The 23,678-nt window shown below is 42.4% G+C and overlaps 1 protein-coding gene across 2 annotated transcripts in view; it reads left to right on the top strand.

Moving 5' to 3' along the window:
* Window positions 1-697: 697 nt before the first annotated feature.
* Window positions 698-23,678, top strand: part of DCAF1 (DDB1 and CUL4 associated factor 1) — a 47,246-nt gene continuing 24,265 nt past the window's right edge. Inside the window, exons 1-13 of one of the 2 annotated variants that reach the window (XM_088171620.1) lie at window positions 698-843; window positions 5,798-5,915; window positions 10,462-10,538; window positions 10,794-10,867; window positions 11,823-11,936; window positions 13,649-13,786; window positions 14,611-15,114; window positions 16,285-16,386; window positions 17,581-17,739; window positions 18,992-19,171; window positions 20,368-20,577; window positions 21,766-21,935; window positions 23,077-23,201. In XM_088171620.1, the coding sequence (XP_088027746.1) occupies window positions 5,806-5,915; window positions 10,462-10,538; window positions 10,794-10,867; window positions 11,823-11,936; window positions 13,649-13,786; window positions 14,611-15,114; window positions 16,285-16,386; window positions 17,581-17,739; window positions 18,992-19,171; window positions 20,368-20,577; window positions 21,766-21,935; window positions 23,077-23,201 (1,963 nt within the window). In that variant the 5' untranslated portion in view covers window positions 698-843; window positions 5,798-5,805. The remainder of the gene's footprint in view (window positions 844-5,797; window positions 5,916-10,461; window positions 10,539-10,793; window positions 10,868-11,822; window positions 11,937-13,648; window positions 13,787-14,610; window positions 15,115-16,284; window positions 16,387-17,580; window positions 17,740-18,991; window positions 19,172-20,367; window positions 20,578-21,765; window positions 21,936-23,076; window positions 23,202-23,678) is intronic. The other variant, XM_014869700.2, reaches the window with a different exon arrangement.

Genomic DNA, 23,678 nt, shown 5'->3' with positions numbered 1-23,678 from the left:
GGAACATGGGAAGAGGAGTTTTCTTGAGATACTCAAGAGATCCCGAGTTTCCTCTTCCTCTTTTGTTATGGTGCAGAGCAGAGGTGGAAGTGGGTGTTTAGTGGGGTTTAGCTGAAGCTGCCAAAATCAGCCCTTGTTTAAGTGTGAAGAAGCAGGACGATGCTCCTTCCTGTGTTGGAGATGAGAGCAGAAATCACTCTGGAGCAGGAGCGAGCGCGTTCGGCATCCCAGCTCTCCTGCAAGCTGCCCTCCTTCCCTCCCTCTGAAACACCTCGCTGTCCAGCTGCAGGTGACCTAACAGGTGAACAGCACAGTGAACAGCGCTCAGCCTTGAGAAAGGAAGAGCGGCCGCAGCTGATGAGAGTCCCGCCGTAGGACTGGAGGGCGGATGGCGGCGTGCCCAGCAACACGCGGCTATCGGGGCGGACACGCGGGTATCGGAGCCGACAGCTGCTACTCGGCGGCTCCTCCGTGTCACGCCGTGAGGCAGAGCCAACAGCCTCGCCCCTCTCCCGGAAGAACGCCTGGTAGAGAACCGACTCCTCTGCCTGGAGCCACCGCGCTAGGGAATGGCGGCGCGCACCAGGAACTACAGCTCCCAGCACCCCCTGCGGCGGCAGCTCCTAGGTGGCGCATGCGTCCCGCGCGAACTCCTGTTCCCGGCAGGCCGCCCGAGAGCGTGGCCCCCCCCGCCCCGCTCCCTCACGGCCGTGACGCGCGCGCCGTGACGCAGCACGGTGACGCAAAAAAGTGTGCGCCCTCCACAGCGATCGCGGCCGCCGCGGGGTGCGCGGGACCGGCAGCAGAGGCCGGGGGGGCGGCGGCACCGCGGGGCAGCGCCAGGTACCGGGGTCGAGGGGGGCGGGACGCGCCACCGTCGCTTCCCCGGAGCCTCGTCGGGCCGGGCCGGTTGGCGGCCGCGGCCTCCGCGCCGGGCAGGGGCAGTGGCAGCGGCGGCGGCGCGGGGTGGGGGGGGGCGCCTCAGGGTTGCGGGGTCGGCTGCTGGTCCGCCCCCGCGCTAGGGGGCGCCCTCGGGGCGGGGGGCCCGGCGGGCCCGGGCCGGCCTGTCCCGTCCCGTCCCCCCCGGCGGGACCGGGCCTGCGCCGCCCCGCCCGGCCCGGGCCCCCGCGCCCGGCCCGCCCCCTGCGCCGGGCTCTTCCTGCTGCGCTGGGCCCGCTCGGGCGGGAGGGTCTCTGGTTTTTCGCTTCCCCCGCTCTGGTCTGTGCCGACCTTTAAACGTTGGGGCCGCCCTGCGTCCCGCGGGGTCCCGCACTGCCCGGCCCCGCGGGAGCTGTCACCGGCCGCCCCCGCGAGGTGCGGCCCGCGTGTTTCCCCTTCCAGCCGCGCGAAGAGGAATTGATGTTGAAACAGAGCGGGGCTTTTTTTTCTCTCTTATTTTGTAGACAGCAGAAGTTTGTTCCTGTTTTTTGAGCTTGTGCTGCCAGATTAGAACGTACTTCTAAGTTTGTTTTGTAAAAGGAGAAATTCCAGGAAATTGAATAACCTTGTGGTTTTCCCTGTCCTTAAAATGCCTTAGTTAAAAAAAAAAAACAACAACAAAAAACAAACAAACAAAAAACAACGACAACAAAAAACCACACCAAACCAACAACCGATTTTTTAAATACTTAAAAGCAACGTTAGGAATATGTTCCGTATATTGGGGCTCTGTTAAACAGGGAAGTTAAACAAACGAAGACTTCCCTCAGTGTGGGACACCAAACCATGTTTCGATGGTCCAGAGATTGTGAGGCTTTTCTTAGTTGGTGATATATTGTTTCTACAAGTGAACTTCAGTGTTGACAGTTTGTGATACTTTAACTTCCACGTGGTTATTTCAGGCTCAACAGGTTTAGGCAAATCGTTGTTAGGTGCCTCATCTCTTTATAGGATATTTGTGATGAGAGGGAGAATTTTATTTTTTCTTAAAGTAAGGAATTCTTTATGTTAAAGCGTTAGTATGAATGAACCTACAGATTTACTCACGTTTGCTGGGCGATTAACTGGATTCCAACTCATTAGTGGTGTTACATTATTACATTAGTTTTTTTCTACATTGTGTCCTCAGCCATACTTTGTTCCCAAACATGATTCTATGTAAAACTGGACTCTTTAAGCTGGGCCAAAGAGTAGTTACTAGAATTGAGATGCCCCTATGTATGTGGAATTACAAATCTTCATGTAACTTTTGGCCATTAATTTAAATGTGCAATCTTCCTACAAAGTTGATTAAAATTGTGGTTTTCAGGAGATTTTTTTTTTTTCTTGAGGAATAATTTTTGGTTTTATTATGTAGCTCATTTATTTTCCATTTAAATTGCTAAGTTAAGCCTTTTGTGTTCATTTCCCAAATAACCAAACTGTTGATTTTCAGATTTTACAAGTATATTTATATTCACTAAGAGGTTTCATTCTTTAAAATGTTTATCTCTGGGAAACCAGTGTTTTCAGAACCTCCCAATCCTTTCCCTGAACACAGCATCAGTGAGGGAATGAGCTGTCATAGTGTGGTTAGTGTGAGGCTCCAATGGACAGGAGGGTGGAGCTGAATTGCTCCAACTGTTCCAGGCACTGAATCAAGGTTTGTGGTTAGTGTTTACTGGAATTTTATTTCCTCGCTGTTCAGAGGTGTCTCACTAAGGTGACTCAAAGCACTAAAGTGTCTGAGGTTTCAAAAACATGTGAGTACCTTGAGGAATCTGTGTATCAATACTCTTTGGGTTTCCCTTTAATGTTAAGTTCTTACATCTAAGCTCAGAAGAGTGAAATGCCCATAAAGCCTTTGCTGTGACACAGGAATAGCAGGTAGTGTTTAATATTAAAGCAATACCATTTGCACCAACAACAGTGTGCTGAAACAGGCACGTGTGGGTTTGCAGTGGCAGTGGCCACCATGGTAGTTAAGACTGCAAATATTTGTCTTTCAAAGTCAAATCCTTTGAGTAAGTGCTTTATGTTTTGTTAATATTGATTCTAAATATATTTTGGCAATAGTGCTGTTTGGGGAAAAATCCCATTCCTTAGCTTATTAGATGTTCAAACTGAAATCTGTAGTAGGCTGTGATTTTTCAAAACTTATTAAGAGAAAAAAATTCCATCCCCTGTCCCCTTCCCCCCCATTTAAATCTGATCAGTTCTGCTGGTTCTTGGAGAGCCATGTAAGATGGAATATTTTCTGCAGCTTGTTCAAGGGAAACAGTGAAAGTCAGAGCTGTCCTCCCAGATTTCCTCTCCATCAGGCCAGGTGTGTTGCTGATAGTTACAGGTTAGTTCATATCATTTATGTTCTTGTCTTCTCTGCAGAGCCCTTCACTTTGATTTGAGGTGGAATTCTTGAAAAAAGTGAGCACAGTAGGAGTTTCTATGGTGCCATCTAAAATAATTGTCTTTATTTGAGTAGATTGGGAGGGATAAGGCTGTGGAAGAGAGGAGATGCCTTGGCGAGACATTCACTGTCACTGCTGTGTCCCAATAGAAAGGGTGGCATTTTTATGTTATAACTTCAGTTCAGGAAAACTCTGCTCTCTATCAACACCAGTTATTTAGACCAATAATGTGCTTTATTGAGGCAATACTCCGGGTTTTAGGGATAGCTGGGATTTTTCACTTGATTTTGGTATAGCACAAGGTTTCCCAGAGGCCAGTATGAGCAGTTCCTGTGGTCTTCCTGACTGGGACTTTGTTGACCTGTTGCAGGTCTTTTCTGTTTTCCAGCAGGAATAGTTAAGGGTTGTTAGAGGAAGTAAATTGTTCTCCAGATTGCAGAGAGTCTGCTCAGGCTCTGTACAAGCTCTGAGGTCACAGGGCCCTTTTTTCTGTATCTCTTGAGTACAGAATGAATGTGGGGATGTCTGAAATGGTTGAATGTGGATTCCGTTACAGGACTTGTGTTCTGAGGCCCCGAGTGGATTTGTCTGAATGTTTTTCTGTGATATTTAAAAGCTCTGAAGTGCTGCTGGCAAGTGGTGTTCAGTTAATGAACAAGGAAATGGAGCTTTATGAGCTTGGAGTAGTTTTTATTTTCAAAGGTGTTGGGGGGGGGGGGGTGTGTGTACAATGTCATTGTGTTTTTGCCTGCATCTAGGTAACGTTTCTTCCTGAGCAATTTATGCATTTGCATTGAATTTCCTGATGTAGTTCTGAAATGAATGAATAATGAATGCTCTAGATAAAATCATCATTACTTGTGATTTAGGAAACATCATCTTTCTTCATGCTTAGGTGTTTTTTTTGGTAGCATACGCCCACTTCATATAGTACTTATCAAAACGGTGTTCTTGTAGTCACAGGTTTATCTTTTCATAGTCTTTGGATGATGACTTTTGTGCAATTTCTGCCAGTTTAATCTTCAGCCAGTGTTCTTAACTTCATGTTTCCCATTTAACTAACCAGTCACAGTACATTAAATTCAGAAGCATCTATGAGACAAGAGATAGGATTGTTCATCCATTCCCTGAGTGAGGAAAAGTTTTAAACCAATTGGAGGTGTCTGGCACACAGTTAAATTATGGTGATGTTTTTCAGAGACAACTTGGCCTATAAATGCATATGTGATCTGTGCTATGGCTGCCTTTAGAGTCTGTCACCTGACTGACTCCTGAACATGTATTTCAGGAGTTGATGTGTATGTCACTGTCTTAAACATTTCTGTATTTAACCCTGGTTTGAAAACTTCATTCTCTGTGTCAGTTACAACAAATGGGTATTTAATCTCATGACAGGTGGATATTGGCTATGTTATGGCGAATGAAATGCTGAAAATCTTTGTGTGTTTTTGGATGTGAAGAAATCTGTTTTGCTTTATGTACTCTCTCCCACCTGAAATATAAGCTCAGTTTGTAAATTAGGTTTGGGTATTCCTTCCTCCAGAAGTTACAACTCTTCACAGCAATCACAGTCTGTCAGGTTGGAAACTAGAGGCATGGCAGTATCTTGAGACAGATTTTGTTCTAGTTTAAGCTGTTAATATTTCTAGTAGGTTTTTATCAGATCGACAGAAGCTGACACCTGGAAATTTAAAGGCTTAAACAGAACCTACAGTGATAGTTCTCTTCATTAAATGGTGCTTCAACAAGTCACTCAGTGCTGTACGAGTTTCTCATTTTTGAGGATGGGAAGATAAATCTTCTGTCAGCTGCTGTCATGCAAGTAAAGGCTGATAAATCTGAAATGATTGCTCCAGTGCTCTCTCCTGTGATCATCCTTCCTTCTCCTGGAGCCACTGGCTGTTCTTGGAAGTGGTGGCTGTCCTGGGGCTGCTCCCACTACCCACAGTGCTTGGGGGCTGCCCCTGCTCCTCAGCACTGTGGACCTGAGGAGTTTGTTGGCACTTCCACCGCTGGCTGCAGGACATTAAACTAGGATAAGGACCATGATCACAATATTGCTGCCCTGTCTGGGTTGGTTCTTGAGTAAATCACCACAAAGAGTAACTCAGATGTGCTACTGGAGTTGAGGTAGAGCTTTTAGGAGGCTCAGCAGTGAATACAGCTGTGGTGAGCTGTGCATTCCAACCAGCCTGGTCAGGGCTGGGGAGCACCAGTCAGGGCTTGTGTTCAGAGGTGCACGTGTTCTGTAGTCTGCAGGCAAAGGACCAGAAAGAAACTTTCACCTTTGAAAGCACTGTTCTGTCACTTTATCTTCTCTCTGCTTTTTGCTGAGTTTTATTTGCCTCTTTTAAATGACTTGTAATATTTGATTTAGATTGTTTCAATGAATACAGTAAAACAGTGGGATTTCTTGCTCATTTTTATGCTTTTTTTTTTTTTTTTTTTTCTGGTTGTTACCTCTGCCTTAGGCTAAGCCATGACTTCAGGATCTGGGCATGTGGATTCCAAGGCTGAGCTCACTTCTTTGCTTGAGCAATGGGAGAAAGAACATGGCAGTGGACAAGACATGGTCCCTATTCTCACCAGGTAAGATCTATTAAGCAAATCCCTAAAGCTGAGTATCTGAAGTTACATGACAGCAGCTTTTACCATGTTTTTTCTTGAGGTGTTCACATACCTGATAACCTGTAATTTATTTTCTTGGTCTTGAAAATGAGCTGTTAGTGTGGTATTTAAATAAAAACTTCTAGTAAGAAATTTATGTTACAAAGACATCTTACACAAACTGTCTCTAAAACATGAATTTAATTCTCTGAAATGGTAGAAGTCAGGAACATCATTAAATGCTTGAAATAACTTTGGTGTCTTCACTTCAAGCTTGTAAAACATTCATGAAGATGGGAAGCAAGGTGTGAGGGGTTTGAAGTGACATTGATCAGATTAAATAAAAGGGTGAGAGTAGGATGAGTAGGAGGAGCTATATTGAGAAGATATTAGTGAAGCTCATAGGGCATGTTTAAAGTGAAATTTTGAAACCTAATTGGCTTTATTTTTTGAGCTGTGTGATGATCAACTGGCACTGTATTGTGAGAAAAATATTCCCTAGACCAATAAATTATTTAGGGCTGTGTAGGTAATGCAATTAATTATAAGAGAGTATCTAGTACGAAAGAAAGATTTGAATGATGAATTGCATTTGTGCTTTCCCAAGGCAGGCATCATCTGGGTAGACTGACATTACTCCTGCTTTAAGGGGAGATTTGCAGCAATTCCCCCAGTTCCTCACAACTCTGCTGGCAGGTCCATGGCCTGCCTCGTGTGTGCAGGACTCAGCTGCTCTGCTGTTCAGGAGCAGTCCAGGTGTCTCTTCTGCCTTGTTGGGTCAGACAAGTCAGTGCACAGAGCTGGAGCTGGCACTGGGTGGAAGTAACAGGAACGTGGTGCAGCTTCTTTGCTCAGGTCTGTGCTGTGCTTCACCCACTGGGCACAACTCTCTTGGTGTTCTTACTGCATTTTAAAAACAGCCACACAGGAGAAGAAGATGAGCAACAGAAAGCCAGCCCTAAACACTTGAAAATTAGTGGATCTCTTGAAAATCATGAAACAGGTTTTTGTATATCTTTGTGTATTGTCTGAAGAAAAGTGTGCTATTTCAAGGCTTTTTCATGTAGGCATAACCAGAAATTTACAGTATTCTAAGAAATTTGAAGACATTTGAATGAAACAGGTATTTTTTTGTGCTTATAGCAGTCTGGCACTTCTTGCTCCTGTTCAGCTCCTGGAGCTCCCTACATTATTTGTGCCTAGACAAGTCTGATAACTCTGTGGATTCTCAAGGTTTCTGTTCAGCATGCAGAGTGGTTATGAATGGTGAAGGCTTGGGTATTTTTGCTTTAGTGGAGATAGTACAGATTTATTTAAGGTAGCAAGGGGATCTACTGGCTTTGGCCAGAAGTTCAAATCAGCAATTAGATTTACAGTGCTTCAGTTATCAATGAGAGCCACGTTTCTGTTTGTAGGAGAGAGTTTTAGCTATTTATATATTTAGAGTTTGCTGGTAGAGATGCTCCCGAGGAATTCTCACCAACTGGAGCTTGCATTGGCCAATGTCCTGAGGCAGGTCAGTGCCCTTTGGTTTGGTCTGGTCATACTTGATGGTGAGTGATATTTCTCTACTTCCTTTTTCATTGTGAGCTAAATGGACGAAAACTTCCCTCTGTGGATGGGGGTTTGTTGAATGTGATTCTGAGGCAACACAGGTGGGAGTGCAGTAACAGGACAAGGACAGCAACAGTAATAGCACCAGTTACACACTGCAGCTGAGTTGTCACTTCCAAAAAGCTGTTTTTCTGGATTTACAAACACTTGAGTGTCAGAAGGTATGAACTGAAGAAGTTGCTTGGAAAGCCTGTCAGCAAACAACGTATTTAATATACGTGATTTTCAAAAATACTATACATTTAAATGGTCCTGCAGTAGTGTTACTTCATAGACTGGATGCAAGTCATGTTCAACCAATCAGGCAAATCCTGGGACTCAGATAATTTATTGCATCCCAGGAGCCCCTTTCATCAAGGGGATAAATCAGCAGTTTAACGTTGTAACTTCATCTCCACAAACCAACCATATTGTGTTACGAGATCCTAGAGGATCTTATGCTGTTGCAATCTGCTGTAAAGGCTCACGTTGGTCATTAATGCCAGGTGATGACACAGAGCAGGGTTAGGATGGCCTTGTTGTGCCACCCAGATCACTGGGGGCATTGCAAAGTTGACATACATTTCTGTATATCCCTGTTCCTTCCTTCTCCGCTCCCAAGGTGAGCTCAGTTTGTGGCAGATGAAAATGAGGATCTGACTAACTTTCCAAAGACAGTTCTAAAGAGAAAAAAAATTAGAAGTAAATGGCTCCATGTAAATCTTACATCTTGGCTGCAGATTTGGAAGTGGCTGCAGAGCCAGTATGATGCCAAGTGAATGAAGGAAGTCTTGAATGAAAGTTCTGTAGTTTTGTGAACTGTGTTTTGTTGCAGCCCTATGTACCTGGTGCCTATGTTAGAAGGTGGGAATGAGCTTTGGTAGTTATTTGACACTCAGTTGCTTCAATTGAGAATTAACAAAGCTATTGATCTAGATAGATTTATCTAAGTCAAGTCACAAACCACCTTTTTGTGTGTTAGTTAAAAGAAGAGTATTGTAAGCAAGCTTGATTTTTCCTTTTTTTAAAAATCGATTTCAAAGCAGTAATGGTTTTTTTAAATTGTATTTTATTTTGGTCAAACAATTGTGAATAATTGTCTCAAAAACCTCCATAATTAGTGATTCACTTTTGTCTTTCATTGATCCTGTGATAATGTTGTTGTCCCTGAAAGCACTGGGAGCTGGCTTGCTGTTTGGCACTGGCTTTGGCTGCCTACCCAGACAGGATGCACTGGCCAGAGTGTTGTGCTCACTTTCCATGCTGCTTGTCTGTCCTTTCTGGCACATCACCAAAATGCTAATTATCACCTCAAAAGACCTGACAAGACCAGAGTGCTGCTTCCCAGCTCCCCATTTGTCTGAGTTTTCTGTCAGCAGACATCCCTCAAGCTATTAGTTCTCATGGAAAAAAATGAGGAGCTGGCAGTGGAGTATTTAAGTAACTTGCTTGTGCCAGAATTTCTTGAGAGCTCAAGCTGTGCCACCTATTATTAACAAGGGACACAATTTGCATCCCTTCACAATCAGGCTTATAAAAGTAAATATTGGAACCCCACAGGATCAACAGTTTGTTGAAAGATAATTGTCAGATGAAAGGCAAGCAAGAAAGTTCTCTGCTCATTGCCAATGAGCTAATTTGCTGTTCCTAGAATCTGGCAGGAGTCATCCTCTGTCACATTGGCAAGACAGTGTAGCTCACAGAGGCAGGACTAAGTACATTTTTGCCTCTAGTCATGCCTGGGAGCACTGGATGTTTTCTGAGAGTAACAGGAATGGAGTAGAAGTCAGCACTGTAAGGGGAATCCTTGTGAAAGACAAATATTTTTCCAGGGATTACTGCAGCCTTCCAGCAGTTTTCCCTCCCCTGTGATAAACTCTGCCTAGATAACTACTCTGAGGTATTAAGACCTTGTTTTAAAATGCAGTGCTGCACCTAGATGCTGCCTTCCACTCTGGACCTCTGTAGAGGGGAAGGAATCATGTTTTATACCAAGAAAATGAGATTTAATTTCCTAATGCTTTTTCGATTGAATTGAGTGCTCTTTATTTCACCTCAAACTGCAGATATTTCTGCTGTAACACTGCATGGAGAAGGGCAGTGAATGACTGTGGAATTATTTATTGCTTGACCATGAGATAATTTTTCTCGGTTTTGTGTAAATAAAAATAATAATTAATTCTCTTACTGCTCATTCTAAACAATTGGAGCATAGGATTTCTTATGCCTGCTGCGGCTGCTCCTCAGTTTGGGAGAAGGCACAGCTCCAAAGCAACTCAATTTTGTATTTCTGATACAGAGGAGCGTTTAATGTATTTTGAAGGTCTATGAACAGGAAGCTGCCTGAGTTTCTCTTTGTCTTATCTGTGGTGGTAGTTGACACATGGTAAAAAGTTGATAACTGAGTAGCGATTACACAGAACCTAATGAAAGTATTTAATATTTATTAAATATTTAATTTTACAACACAATTGAAATTTAATGTGCAAAACACCAAACTGCAGACAGTTTGAACAGTTGCACCTGCAAAGACTGAACAGGAAGGAGGACTAAGCACCTGTTCAGGGCTTGCTCTGCTGCAAGAGAGAGACACTGTGATGCTGAGAAGTGCTGCTCAAGCCCTTTATTTACTCTAGTTCTCTACACTATGTGTTGTACAACACCACAAGGAATCTAACATGAGTAAGTAAAAGGTGTTGGCCCTTCAGAGTGTCTCTGTGGTGCTGCTATGGGTTCAGTGTATTTTAGAGATAAAAATGAGATGAGATAGAGGCCAGTGTTTTCTCTCTCCACTATTGTGGAGAGTCAGAAATCCTCTGATGGCACTGGGTGAAAGCTGATGGGCTGGTTTGGAGTGCTCTGACAGATCTGTGGATGTGAGGAGCTGTGCTCCAGGAGTGTGGATTCTGCTCACTTTGTGTTGTTCCTGCTGCAGAATGTCCGAGCTGATTGAGAAGGAGACTGAGGAGTACCGCAAAGGGGACCCCGACCCGTTTGATGACCGACACCCAGGTAAGGTGTCCTGAGTGACTTTGGCAGCACCAGCTGTGTCCCAGTGCTTACCTGGTAGCTCATATTCCAATGTAAAGAGTTTTTAGCCTGAATGTGCCAACTGCTGATCGAGGTCTGACACGGCTTTTGCACTGGGGAGTTGTGCTCTGTGGTGCTGACACTGGAGCATCCCACAGTTGGTTTGAAGGCAGCAGTTCAATGTTAATGTTGGTATCTTGAGATAAGAAGATGAGTGTTTTCCTGTTTGTCCCACAGGTCGGGCAGACCCTGAGTGCATGCTTGGTCATTTACTGAGGATACTCTTCAAGAATGATGATTTCATGAATGCGGTAGGTTTGCTCTAAGACCTTTCTCTGTCAGTTCCTCACACCACCTTATTGCTTTTATTTCCTCTGTGCCGGTTGACCTTGGTACTTATTTAATATTTATTTTAGTGATGTCGGAATTCTCTTTTCCATAATACTGGTTTTTAAGACGGGTTTAAGAGCAACTAATTTGCCACTGTTAAAGTGACTCAATTAAAGGGGAGTTCATGAGCTTTGGAATGTGTGTAGCAACAACTGAATTATTTCTTTTCAAAGTTTATCAGTTTCTTTAAAGAAAATGGAGCTTCTCAGATACTAGTACAAAAACATAATTTGTTTCTGTAATGGAAATGAATACCACTAATTCCAATGCCTTGTTTCTGAGTGCTTGAAACTGCTGGGCTGCCTGCAGGAGCAGAAGAACATATCAGCTCTAGAAGACTCAGGCAGAGAATCAGGAGGCAAGAGTCTGCCCTTCCACTTGCATAGCTAACCTCTAACATGATTTAATGGCTGAATTTTGTTACTTTTGCATCCCTGCAGGCACCTATATCAGTACACATTGCCAGAAGGATTCTGACAGATTGCTTGCATGTCTCTCTCTGTTTTCAACTGCAAGTGATAAGCAAATACAGGTGCAATTAAAAATGTGCAATTTCTTACGTTAATTTTTTAGTTTTCTTTTCATGTTTGTACTGTTACTGTTACAGTTTTTCAAGGCACTTCTCTTTACAAATCAGTTCAAGATAGATATTTAGTCAGTGAACAGCAGATCAGAGGCTCTCTGCTTCTCTGAGAAGTAATTTCAACTTTTAAGGCACTGAGGGAGCAGGCTAGAGGCTGGTCATGTTGAAATCCAGGGCTTAGACTGCCATACCTTACTTTATAGTTTTGCTGCTGTGGGAGCTGTAAGGCTTTCACTGCTCTGGGTTTGGTCAGAGTTGAATTTCAAACCAGTGCTGTTCCTGATCTTCTCCAGCTAGTGAATGCTTATGTGATGACAAGCAGAGAACCTCCACTAAACACTGCTGCCTGCAGACTTCTGCTGGACATCATGCCTGGACTGGAAACAGCTGTTGTCTTTCAGGAAAAGGTATCACCTCTACTAAAGCTTGGGTTTTAAGCTTGCTTTATTTTGCCAACAAGACTTCCCAAAGGAGAAACCAGTAAAAAGCCCTATTGAAATCCTGTGTCTGAGAATCAATCTGTACTATTGGGGCTTTTTGCTCTTGGCTTGTTCAGTTAATCAAATCTTGGGTATTTCATAGCTTTTTAAAGTGTGATGTGACTGATTCAGGCAGAGGAGCTGGAACTTAATATAATGTTTTGGGAGCTGTTATAATTGGAATTGTTACTTTATTGGCCTGTGAATGGAGCAGGCTGTATAGAACATGGAGGACTTGCCCAGTAATCCCCAGCTCTGGCAGAGCAATTGCTTTCCTAGAGCTGAGTGATAAGCAAGTCATACTTTAACTAAGCAGTCTAAAATCCACAAGCTTTGTGGGGATTATCTGGAGCTGTGATGGACAGCTGAATCAGACTTCTCCATATTGACAAATGAGTTGTTCTGAAGGAATGCACACACAGTGGAAAGTGAGGAGAAAGTGAATTTCACTCAAGCCACAGTTTCTTCATCTGTAAGAATTAATGTTTTTCTGAAGTTTGGAAATGAGATAGTGCTTTATATAAAAGTTGCAAATTAATTTCTCTACTATTGGAAATATGCATATAAATTCTAAAGCATGATAAAAGAATAATGTGCACCCTTTGTGAAACGTTTAATTTAATTTGAGCTCTTTGTGATCTCTCCAAAAGCTGAGGCTGGGAAGCCTTGATCAAAAAACAATTTAAAACCACAACAATAGTTCCCCATTTGAGGAGAATATAGCTATTTCCAGAGACCAAAGCTCTCTGTAAACTGAAATGAAATTAAGTTTTGCATTTAGGGAATTTTTTCCTTTTGACTTGAGAATATTAGAGCTCTGTTCTGGCACTTAGGGCTCGTGTACATAGGAACCTTTGGGAAGAGGGTGCTGCTCTCGTCACAAAGAGGCCCTCTAGCGACCAAGGGATTTCACAACTCATCAGTTAGAATTTTTTCTTGGATTACATAAGAGCATTGAAATGATAATGCAATTGTCTTTAAATATACAACAGGCAACTCCAAAAATCTATTAAGCTGAGAGTTCTTGTTAAAATGTCTCTTCGTTATTACTTTTCACTGATCTTTTATTGTATTGTACCTATAATTCAAATTATGTGCAAGATTTCTGCCATGATAATGATGTGTTGTTGTTGATGTTTCCAAATCCAGTGGCAATTTAGAGGCAAAAAATTAATATTCAATTCTAAACATTGTCTTTTTAATTGTCTGTTTTAAATTTAGCCAAATTTCATTTTATTTCATATAAGTTCTACACAGATTCTTTGAAATTTGCTAAATTGCTAGATATTTTTATTAGTGAAACTGACTGGAACTTTGGGCTTGTTTGCTTGGACTAATTCATACCTATAGTATTTTGCTGCTTCCTAGGAAGTTCCTGGCCACTTTTTGCAGGTGTACAAATCCAAACATCTGATGCCTGGGCATAGTTTCATGCAGCTTAAAGTTTTAGATTTTTCTCTCTTTTCCTCTCTCTCTCTCTCTCTTTTCTTGTCTCTGTCTCGTTCCAGTTATTTTTGTTACATGTCTGGTCATCACTAGAGATAAGAGAGAATTCTTCCCATCAGGTGCTTTCACTGGCACTGAGAAGTTAAAGATGAAATATAACTGTTAGAACTGGTTTCTTGTTTTCTCCTTTCTAGGAAGGCATAGTCGAAAATCTCTTCAAGTGGGCACGAGAGGCTGATCAGCCACTAAGGACATATGCAACAGGACTGTTGGGAGGAGCTATGGAAAACCAGGACATTGCTGCAAATTACAGGGATGAGAACTCACAATTGGTAATGATCTCTCAATCACTTTCCCTTTGTGGAGTACAGTTTGCTCTTTATAATTTTTATTTATGGGGACTCACATTCATGGGTTAATATGAGTCTTACAGTGGTTGTAATACTATCTGTGAGAGTCATGGTTTCCATCTTTTCCTGACTGACTTGGAGCATGCAGCCTGATTATTCTGTTAACAGCAGTTGTATTCAAAATGCCAATAGAAACCTAAGAAGTCAAATACTTTACTTTTTAATGAGGCTCATATTCAAACTTTCCTTAAAGAAGAATTTTCAGAAGCTCTGCATCTGTAACTATTGCACATTGTGATTTGCTCACCAGACAGAGGTTTTTAAATGAAAGGTAAGTCAACATGGAGACAGCTGTGCTGAAATTGTGATGACTTCTCTTCTAAACATTATAAATAAAAGCATGACCTTTGGTTTTGTGGAACTGCAGTTTACCAAAGCTGCTGCTTCCAAAGGGAACGTAGCCTTTTTTTTCAGCTGGGCAGGGATGGTGGAAGGATGCTGCAGGCTGGTACGTGGTTTTGTTAGCACCAGTATAGCTCATCTGCTCCTAATGGCTTTCCAGCCACTTCCTCCTCACATGGGAGACATGGTGCTGATATTTTAGAATGAAAGGAACTGTAGCAAAAGGGATTTGAGTTCTCTCACTCACTTTGAAGTTGTTATTTCTCTGGGCAAACGTACACCACAGAATACTCAGCACTATATGCTGTGGAGGGGTTATATGATGATGACAAACAATATGGCTGAGGGGAGTTCATGATCAAAGCAAGGAGTGTGTTCTCATGAATGCTGCTTTTCTGAAACAGGTGGCTCTGGTGCTTCGTCGCCTACGAGAGTTGCAGGTCACTGAAATGACCACAAAACAGGAAAACAAGCGCCCCAGTCCTCGGAAAGTGCCATCAGATCCTCTGCTGCCCCTCGATGAAGAGGCTGTGGATATGGATTATGGGGAGATGACAGTAGATGGAGAGCAAGAAGAAGTTTCTGGTGATATGGAGATCTCCTTTCGTCTCGATTCAAGTCATAAGACCAGTAGCAGAGTAAACTCTGCTGCAAAGCTAGATGACGGGGGACTGAGAAAAAGCAAATCAGGGAAACAGCATGAAAGAGACGGCTTCCGGAAGGCCAAGCAAAAACTGGGCTTCTCCACCTCAGAGCCAGAGAGGATGTTTGTTGAACTGTCCAACAGCAGCTGGTCAGAAATGTCCCCGTGGGTGATTGGCACTAATTACACCCTTTACCCCTTGACTCCTGCCATAGAGCAGAGGCTGATTCTTCAGTACCTGACTCCCTTGGGGGAGTACCAAGAGGTGAGCATATGAAGGTGGGAGTAAGCACTCTGTGCTCTAATTCTCTGTACAAAGCTGAGGGAAATCGTGGGGGGAAATTGGCAGAACTGTTATATCACTCTCTGATATTTCCTGTCATGATTAAGATTGGTAACTTTTCCTGAGTTGTTGATGACTTCTAAATTGATGAAGTCATTAGTTTGGATATTACTTGGTGAGTAATACTCAAATCTGAACCTAGCAGATGTGTGGTCTGTTAGTTGGAGCATGGCCCTGGGGATTTTGTCCCATGTTCCTGCTAAATTTGGTATTTGTTTCCGTGAAGCTCTGTTTGAAATGCAGACGTTTTTCCTTTTTCCTATGGGGGATATCATAGATTCCTGCAAGTAAAAGTCTGAGGAAATAATCAAGTTGAAGTTCTAAATGAAGTGGTTTGTGTAACCTCTGTAGTAGTTCTGAGGAGGAGTGGCAGGGCCCATGTTATGGAGATGCATTTGAAAACTGATATTACTTAAATGGACAAAATAATGTGGCTGTGTTAGATTTACCGAAGTGTGTTTCCATATTTCTTAACTTTTTTCCCCTCTTTTTTTTTTCTTTTTTTTTTTTTTGTGGTTTACCTTAATTTGTAACAGAACAAAGCAACTCAGTTTTGCTCTGTGGTAGATGTTACATGTGTGCACATGTGTGCCTTGTTTCTGTGAGAGCCAGAGAAACCATTACCCCCTAACACCCTGCATGCAGACTGGATTGCTTCATATGCCAGCAATAACAGGCTATAAAAATAGGAATTACTAGCATAAAGGTGTTACACAGAATGATGCAAAGGGTTTTGGTCTGTTGCCCTGCTCTCCTGTTTTTTCTGTTCAGTTGTTGGGTAGTTGTCTTTGCACAGATGGAAGGTGGAGCCTCTCTCCAGGGTATCTGTGTGGACTTCCATAGCCGCACTTGGAGGAGAGTCTTAAGATTTCCGTGTGGCAGCTGCCATGCACCTTGCTGCAGTCAGCAGATGTATTACAAGAGGTCTGTTAACCTTTATTGCTTCCTATGGATGGAGCTGGTTACCTCTGACCTCTCATAACAGGTATCTGCTAATAGGGGAAATCTGGGGGTTTGAGAGAGTAAAAACCAAAAGAGACCTTGTAATTCTCATGAAACATTCAGCTGGTGTCTCATTTTTATTTTTCTCAGCTGCTACCCATCTTTATGCAACTGGGATCAAGGGAGCTGATGATGTACTACATTGATTTGAAGCGAACCAACGATGTGCTGCTGACTTTTGAAGCCCTTAAGGTAAATTACTTTCATAGTACAAAAAATATACCATAAACATTGTAAAAACATGGAATATATGCTTGCTATGTGTCAAAGGCAAGTGCTCATCTTCTTTAGGCTGGTGTCTTGCAGCATTCCCTGGGATTGGAAGTGACTTTCACTCAACTTGAATGCATTGCAGTTTTGGTTTTTTTAAGTGTCAAGCACTTAAAATGAAAAAAAACAGGAAAGGAAGGAGGGAATAAAAAGATCTTAATTGTGCAGGAAGGGTCATTAAGTTCACCTTTCATCTACCTATTTGAAGATGATAAAAGTTCCTTTTTCTGTCAAATGGTTGTGTTCCTGCTGCCCTTAGATGGCATTTCTGAGTTATTCTACTGCCTGCCATCTCAAAGGACACTTGTGAGGGGTAAGGAGCATAAACATCTTACTCCTGGAAGCCCCAGCATGACATCTCTGAGCTCAGTGGTTAAGATACTAATTTTGTGTGAGTAGTCTTTAAGGTTACCTCCCCAAGGTAAAAAGCCACACAAAAGAACCTTATTCAAGCCAAACCTGCAATGCAGCAGCACAAGTTAAACTTTTCTGTGCATTCTTTCCTTCTTTCACAATAACTTCTCTGCCTCTGATCCTCCAGAGTCTTTCTCTATGTATCTTTGTAATTTGTCTGAGAATTTATTTTGAAGGAGCAGTGTTCCTACAGTAGCTATAGGTTACTTCAGTGGGGAGTAGAGTGGGGTTTGCAGTGATTCTTACTGTTTCCTCTTAAGGTGTAGGTAATACAGAAAAACAGTGTACAGTACACTTCAGTGCAGCTGCAAGCTTCCCATTAATTGCCTTTACCTCATTTTGTAAAATTCTTTGTGTCAGCAGTGTGTCATAATCAAAATATGAATGGAAATTTAAATCATTAGTAGTAGTAATAGAAAGTGTGAGTGAATTTGAAGAGAATAGAAAGACCTTAAAGGCAACCTGTTGGATAATTTCTGAGTTGCTCTGCTTTTCTTGTATTTCTTTTGCAAGATATGTAGAAAAAAGTGGTAGTGCCTATTTTGGTTTTGTTATTGGGATAAATACTACATTCTGGATTAAATGTAATGGGAGAAGGAAGTGAGGTGCACAAAGCACAGAGCAGCTACTTTCTCTGCCGTCTGTTTTTCTATGGGATGGAATTGAAGAAACCTAGTCTAATCTGCTTTTATGATTCCTTAGCATTTGGCATCATTGCTGCTGCACAACAAGTTTGCTACGGAGTTTGTTGCTCATGGGGGAGTGCAAAAGTTGCTGGAGATTCCTCGTCCTTCCATGGCAGCAACAGGAGTGTCCATGTGTTTGTATTACTTGTCGTACAATCAAGATGCTATGGAGAGGGTAAGAGTTGTTCTTGTACTGTAACTGCAGTGATTCCCATCATTTCTCAGTGTTCCTACCGGTGTTCAAACAGTGAATAAACATCTCCTAAGATTAAAAGCAAATTTATATGGGTGATTGATATATAATATCAATATTGATATATATAATGCAGAGGCATTAGGAAGTATATGAATAATAATGTATTGTTTCAAAGTGATTTTCAGTTCCTAGTGATTTAACTGAACACCTTGTCAGCATTGTAATCACCGTTTTCATTCTATTCTTCCCTCTTTCCCTCAAAAAATCTCAACAAAAACCTCCTTCATTCTCATTTGCCTTCCTTTTCCTTTCTGTTCCAATGGAGTACTACACCTGAGACTGTTTTTCTCCATGCATGGTTCCAGATGTTCTGCCAGATGTTATCCCTAATATGTTCAGATACCAGGTAGAGCAGGTGTCTGTGGTATATTTTGTATTTCAGAGGAAGCCAGCTTCAGAGTACAGTCCCTTGTCAAGCAGTCAGGTCTGAAGCTGGTAGCACTGTATTCTTTGAGTACATCCAACACCAGAGAAGAGATGGAAAACTCTGCTAACTTGGCACACAGCAGCTGGTGCCAGCACTTCAGTTCCTCTTGTCACTGACCTTTACAGAAGGTTCCCAGTTCCTCCTCAGTGGAGGTAAACAGGCAATTGGAAAAGTGCAGTTCTGAGCAAATTGTCTGCACATCTCAGAGGCACGGACTGAGAACAGGAATAGACCAACTCAGTTGTCTGTTTCCAGAGAAAAGTCAGGCTTTAGACTTGCATTTGGCAATCCTTGAAATTCCTCTAGGCTTCAGTGCTGCCAGAGTTTGCTAGTACCTCAACATAGCATATGGTACTTGGTTACACAGAACAGAATTTGTGTTTCTTCAGTGGAAACTTGTCAGCCTCTAGTGATGCATTCTTTGGATCTGTGGAAGTGGTATGGAGAATTGTATCTGTGTGTCTCTGGATTTATACTACTCTAAGGTTGCTGTATTCATTGTGCTTTGCTCTGGGAAGGGACCAATTTCTAGTCCTACATTGCCAAATCATATTCTTTATTGGTCTAACAGCAGCTTTTTTTACTGGTCTGGAAATGGGACTTTTTATTTCATGTCTCAGATATCCTAAGTTGAGCTGGGAATAACTTGTCCTCTGCTTCTCAAAGAGTCTTCGTTCTCTTTGGTCCCAATCTCTTAAGCAATCTGTTTGAAGTCGACCTCAAGAATGTTCTTTTGCTTTCTAGGTGTGCATGCACCCCCACAATGTGCTTTCAGATGTAGTGAACTACACCTTGTGGCTGATGGAGTGCTCCCATGCCTCGGGCTGCTGCCATGCCACCATGTTCTTCTCCATTTGCTTCTCCTTCCGTGCTGTCCTGGAGCTCTTTGACAGGCACGATGGGCTGCGGCGTCTGGTTAACCTGGTAAGGGCTGTGGCTTAAGTAGGGAACAGGGGTTTAGTGGCAGGTTTTGCACCCTGAGAGTTTTGTTCTTTTATTTGATTTTGTTTGAGGTTTTTCCTCCTCAATTCCCAAGAGATGGAGAGGTGGGTTGAGTTTTCTAAGCAACTCACGTGCATCCTCTCATCTTTATTTTTTTTAAATTTTATTGTTATCATTATTGTCTAGAGACCTTCTACCCTTTGGGAGCTTTTTTGGTGCAACTCCTGGGTTTAGCAATACTCATTCAAACAGTGGTGCTTTAGTGGTAGTCCAGCTATTTCCTACCACTCCACATAGATGTGCACTCTGTTGGGTGTGGATAAATGCAGCCTTTTTCCAGGAGAGGAATTGCTGTGTGTGTGCACTGCAGGAATCATGGTACCTTCTGGGCATAAGTTTAAGACACTGTTCATATGGAAAAGCTGCAATGTCTGCAGGGTGTTGCTGTGCACTCCTGCAGCTTGGGTCATGTCTAACTTAGGGACATCAGTGCTGCAGGGTGCAAGCACACTATGGTGCCATATTATGCCTAATAGTACTAAGCACAATACTGCCTCCAGACCTACACTGATGTGACTTCTTTAGCCTGGAGAAAAGGAGGCTCAGGGGTGACTTTATCACTCACCAGAACTACCTGAAAGGTGGTTGTAGTCAGGTGGGGATCAGTCTCATCTCCCAGGCAACGACTGACAGAACGAGAGGACACAGTTTTAAGCTGTGCAAAGGGATGTTTAGGTTGGACGTCAGAAAAAAATTAATTGAAAGAGTGATTGGCACTGGAATTGTCTGCTCAGAGAGGTTGTGGAGTCACCGTCCTTGGACATGTTTAATAAAAGCCTGGATGTGGCACTCAATGCTATGGTTTAGTTGATGAGGAGGTGTCAGGTCATAGGTTGGACTTGATGATCTCAAAGGTCTTTTCCAACCTAGTTCATTCTGTGATTTCTATCTTCCTAGATAGTGGAGGAGAGGACACGGTTCAGTTTAGGCTGTTAACCCACAGAGACCTTTTTCTGTTGAGACAGCCCTTGTCAGCTCTCAGTGTGCCTCTATGTCCTGTGCAGCAAAGGCAGCGAGTTTGGGTGCGGTACAAGAGCAGCTGAGAGTTGTAGATGCTTTTTTTTCCTGAAGAGTGAGCTGATGAAACCTTTTTTCCCACACCTAACTTCTTTGTGAAGATAAGCACTCTGGAGATCTTAAACCTGGAAGACCAAGGAGCCCTCCTGAGCGATGATGAGATCTTTGCCAGTCGCCAGACGGGGAAGCACACCTGCATGGCCCTGCGCCGCTACTTCGAGGCTCACCTTGCCATCAAACTGGAGCAGGTGAAGCAGTCACTGCAGCGCACTGAGGGTGGCATCCTGGTCCATCCACAGCCCCCCTACAAGGTGAGGAGCACACTGCAAGCTTTTCACGTGCATCTCAAAAGCTTTTCAAGCATTTCTCAATTGAACCCAAGCTGCAGACATATGTAGAAACTTTTCGAAGCCAGTGCAGTAACTAGGCAGGCTGCAGTTGTTTTATTTGTACTTTTTTCTGTCATGTGGAATGGCACTGTAATAGGAAAATATGGAGGAGCCCTTGAGGTTTGTCTGAATTACATTTGATTAAGACTCCTGCTCGTGTGCTGTGGTACCCTTTCCTTCTCTCAAAAACTCAAAGGCAGATTGTTTTTGATAATTTTGGGGTTTTCTATGCTGTGAATCTCTGAAAGGACTAAATCTGTATGTGTATAGAGGTACATAATGCTGTAAAACTCAGAAATAAGTTTTATTTGATAACTGAAATATCTTTTGGACACCACTGTTTTTAGAAATTACCTGTGAGAGCCAGATAGATAATAATCCATAGTCTTGACAATGATTTTTTTTTCCTGGTTTCTACCTGCAAAACTGGTTTTGTTGGTTTGTTTTATTTTTGTGGGTTTGTTTGTTTGTTTGGGTTTTTTAAACTGGATTTTATGGCTGCTGATTTTGAGAAATTACATTCACCTGTGGTTTCTGATTTAATTTATGATGATTTTATGGAGGAGTTGAAATAAGAAAATATAAGGCAGTTTCTGTTTCTGCAGAAATTATTTTCAGTAACTAAAGAAATGTGTGTAAGTGTTGCTTTCTCATGTAATTAACAATATTGAAAGGCAAACTTGCTAGGAGTTTTTTTATTCAGTGTGTTTTGTAGTCAATACTTAAAAGCTGTAATTGAACGCTTTTAGCAACCTTTTTAATATTTTAGTATAGACCTATATTGAATGACAGTGTAGTAACTACTAGATTAGTTACTTAAAAGCAGAGTAGAATTTTAATTTAATGCAACTTTTCATCTTAAATCAGCCGTAGCTTTTTAAGACTGTAAAGAAACTTAAAGCATATTATCCCTAAGCTTATTATTGTATATTATAGTGACAGTTGCTGTATTCTTTTATAACTGGGGAATAAACTAGAAAGTAAATACTTAATCTGCAAGACACAGTGGTAGTCTAATCTTATAGATGCAGTTTTCAGTTAAATCCCAGCAGTGAGGGATTTGATGTGCAAGTTTGTAACCCTTGTGATCTAATGGTCCCTTCCCTGCAGGCCTGCTCCTATACTCATGAGCAGATTGTGGAGATGATGGAGTTCCTGATCGAGTATGGTCCAGCACAGCTTTACTGGGACCCAGCAGAGGTTTTTCTCAAGTTGTCTTGTGTCCAGCTCATGCTTCAGCTCATTTCCATTGCCTGCAACTGGAAGACGTACTATGCAAGGTGAGCTGTTTGCTCTAGTGCTCTGAGTGCAGCCCTTGTGACTCTTGGGCAAGACTTTACATTTCCAGATTTTCTACCCTGACACAGGCACGTGCTGTTAGGGCCTGTGCTGTGGCCACACAGAACTTATCAAAGCTAACTCTGGGGAAAGCAGGACTAAAATTTTAAGGTAGAGAGAGATGTCAAGAAATTTCTGAAGAGCCAAAATGCCTCAGGCCTTTGATTACTATGACACTGATTTCTCAGAAAAGCTCCATTACAGTTCTGTGCCTCTTTCTATCTGTCTCAATTTTTTTTTTTTTTTTAAGAGAGGCTAGAAAAGGCTCCAAGGAGAGGGTGAAATAAAGACCGATCTTAATCCTGGAATGAATTGAACCAGTGCTCCCTCCTCCTTATTTCTGCTGCCTACAGGAGCTCCTTGCCTAACTTAAACTGAAAGCCTTTGAAATCTGTTTTGCTTCTGCAGTTCCCTGCCTCCCTCCCACTCTCAGGTTGCTCTCTCCTGGGTAGTTTGTGTTCTCCTGTTTCTTCTGCAGCTGTTTCCTAATTGCTACCTGGGTTAACTCTTACCTTTCCATATAGGTTATAGCTCTCCTCTTTTTTGCATTTTTCTGCTCTATCACCTCTTGCAGAACATCCCTTTTCCCCTTCCACACACCTGCATCTTTCTTAAACTGGTGCCTAAGTTGGTGTCTTTTTGACTATCCGAATTGTCTGGTTGGCTGCTAAACAGTTTCCCTTGACTTCAGAAAAACTTCTTTCCTAGTTAGCAGGAGACAGAGTATTTTGGACAGCAGTGTTTTCCAGCTAATATGTAGAGTTAGATTTAGAAGCTTAATTTAGAATGCTTTTGGTAGTAAATCCTAAGATTCTTATTTTTATAAATACAAAATTGCTGTGCTTTTAGGAGCCTGTGAGCCATGTGGGATAAATGTTGGCAGACTGCAGGCAGTGGTGTGCATGTGAGCACTGCCTTCTATGGAGACCAGCCCTTTTCATTCTAAAATCAAAAGGCCCTATCAAATGTAGCAGATGTGACTGATTTACTTCCAATTCTTGTAGTAAATTAAATACTATTTTATGTTATTGAAACAACTCTGTACATGCAATTCTAAGAAGTTCTTCTCTTGCTGTCTTCCAGGAATGACACAGTACGATATGCTTTGGATGTACTGGCCATCCTGACTGTAGTTCCTAAAATCCAGTTGCAACTGGCAGAACCTGTGGATGTGTTAGATGAAGCTGGATCAACTGTTTCCACTGTGGGTAAGCTGAATAGGGTTCTAATGACTTACACATTTATCAGTTGTCTTCTGCTACGTGAGTTTTGGCTGGCTGTTCCTCATCTACACTGACACAAGGGTTAAAATGATTCATGTACTCAGTTACTGTCAAGGATGCAAATAAATGGGAGAGTGCACTATGGTTAAAATTGTTGTGATTAGCACTGTGCTTGGGTTACCAATTTAGAGGCAAATCTTTCTCCTGCACTGGTTTTCAAGAGCTCATTCAATACAGGTGGAGGCAAATATACTTTTGTAATGGGACTATTAGGTTTCCTCAGCTTCTCAGAAATTTAGGTCTCCTGAGGATATGGCATCTGAGAGTAAGGGAGAGGAGCAATTATTGCTGCCTGAGTTATGCTCTAATTGGTTGCCTCCAGGTTCAGTGTGTAAATGAGTGATATGTGCCTGGATCAGATCCAAGGCTTCTGCTTTAACTGGAGCCTCACTTCTCTTTTTA

Source organism: Sturnus vulgaris, chromosome 11 (assembly GCF_052056855.1).
Source record: "Sturnus vulgaris isolate bStuVul1 chromosome 11, bStuVul1.hap1, whole genome shotgun sequence".
Classification (NCBI taxonomy): Eukaryota; Metazoa; Chordata; class Aves; order Passeriformes; family Sturnidae; genus Sturnus; species Sturnus vulgaris.
The sequence above is the reverse complement of the archived record's forward strand: the minus strand, read 5'-3'. Positions and strand labels throughout refer to the sequence as shown.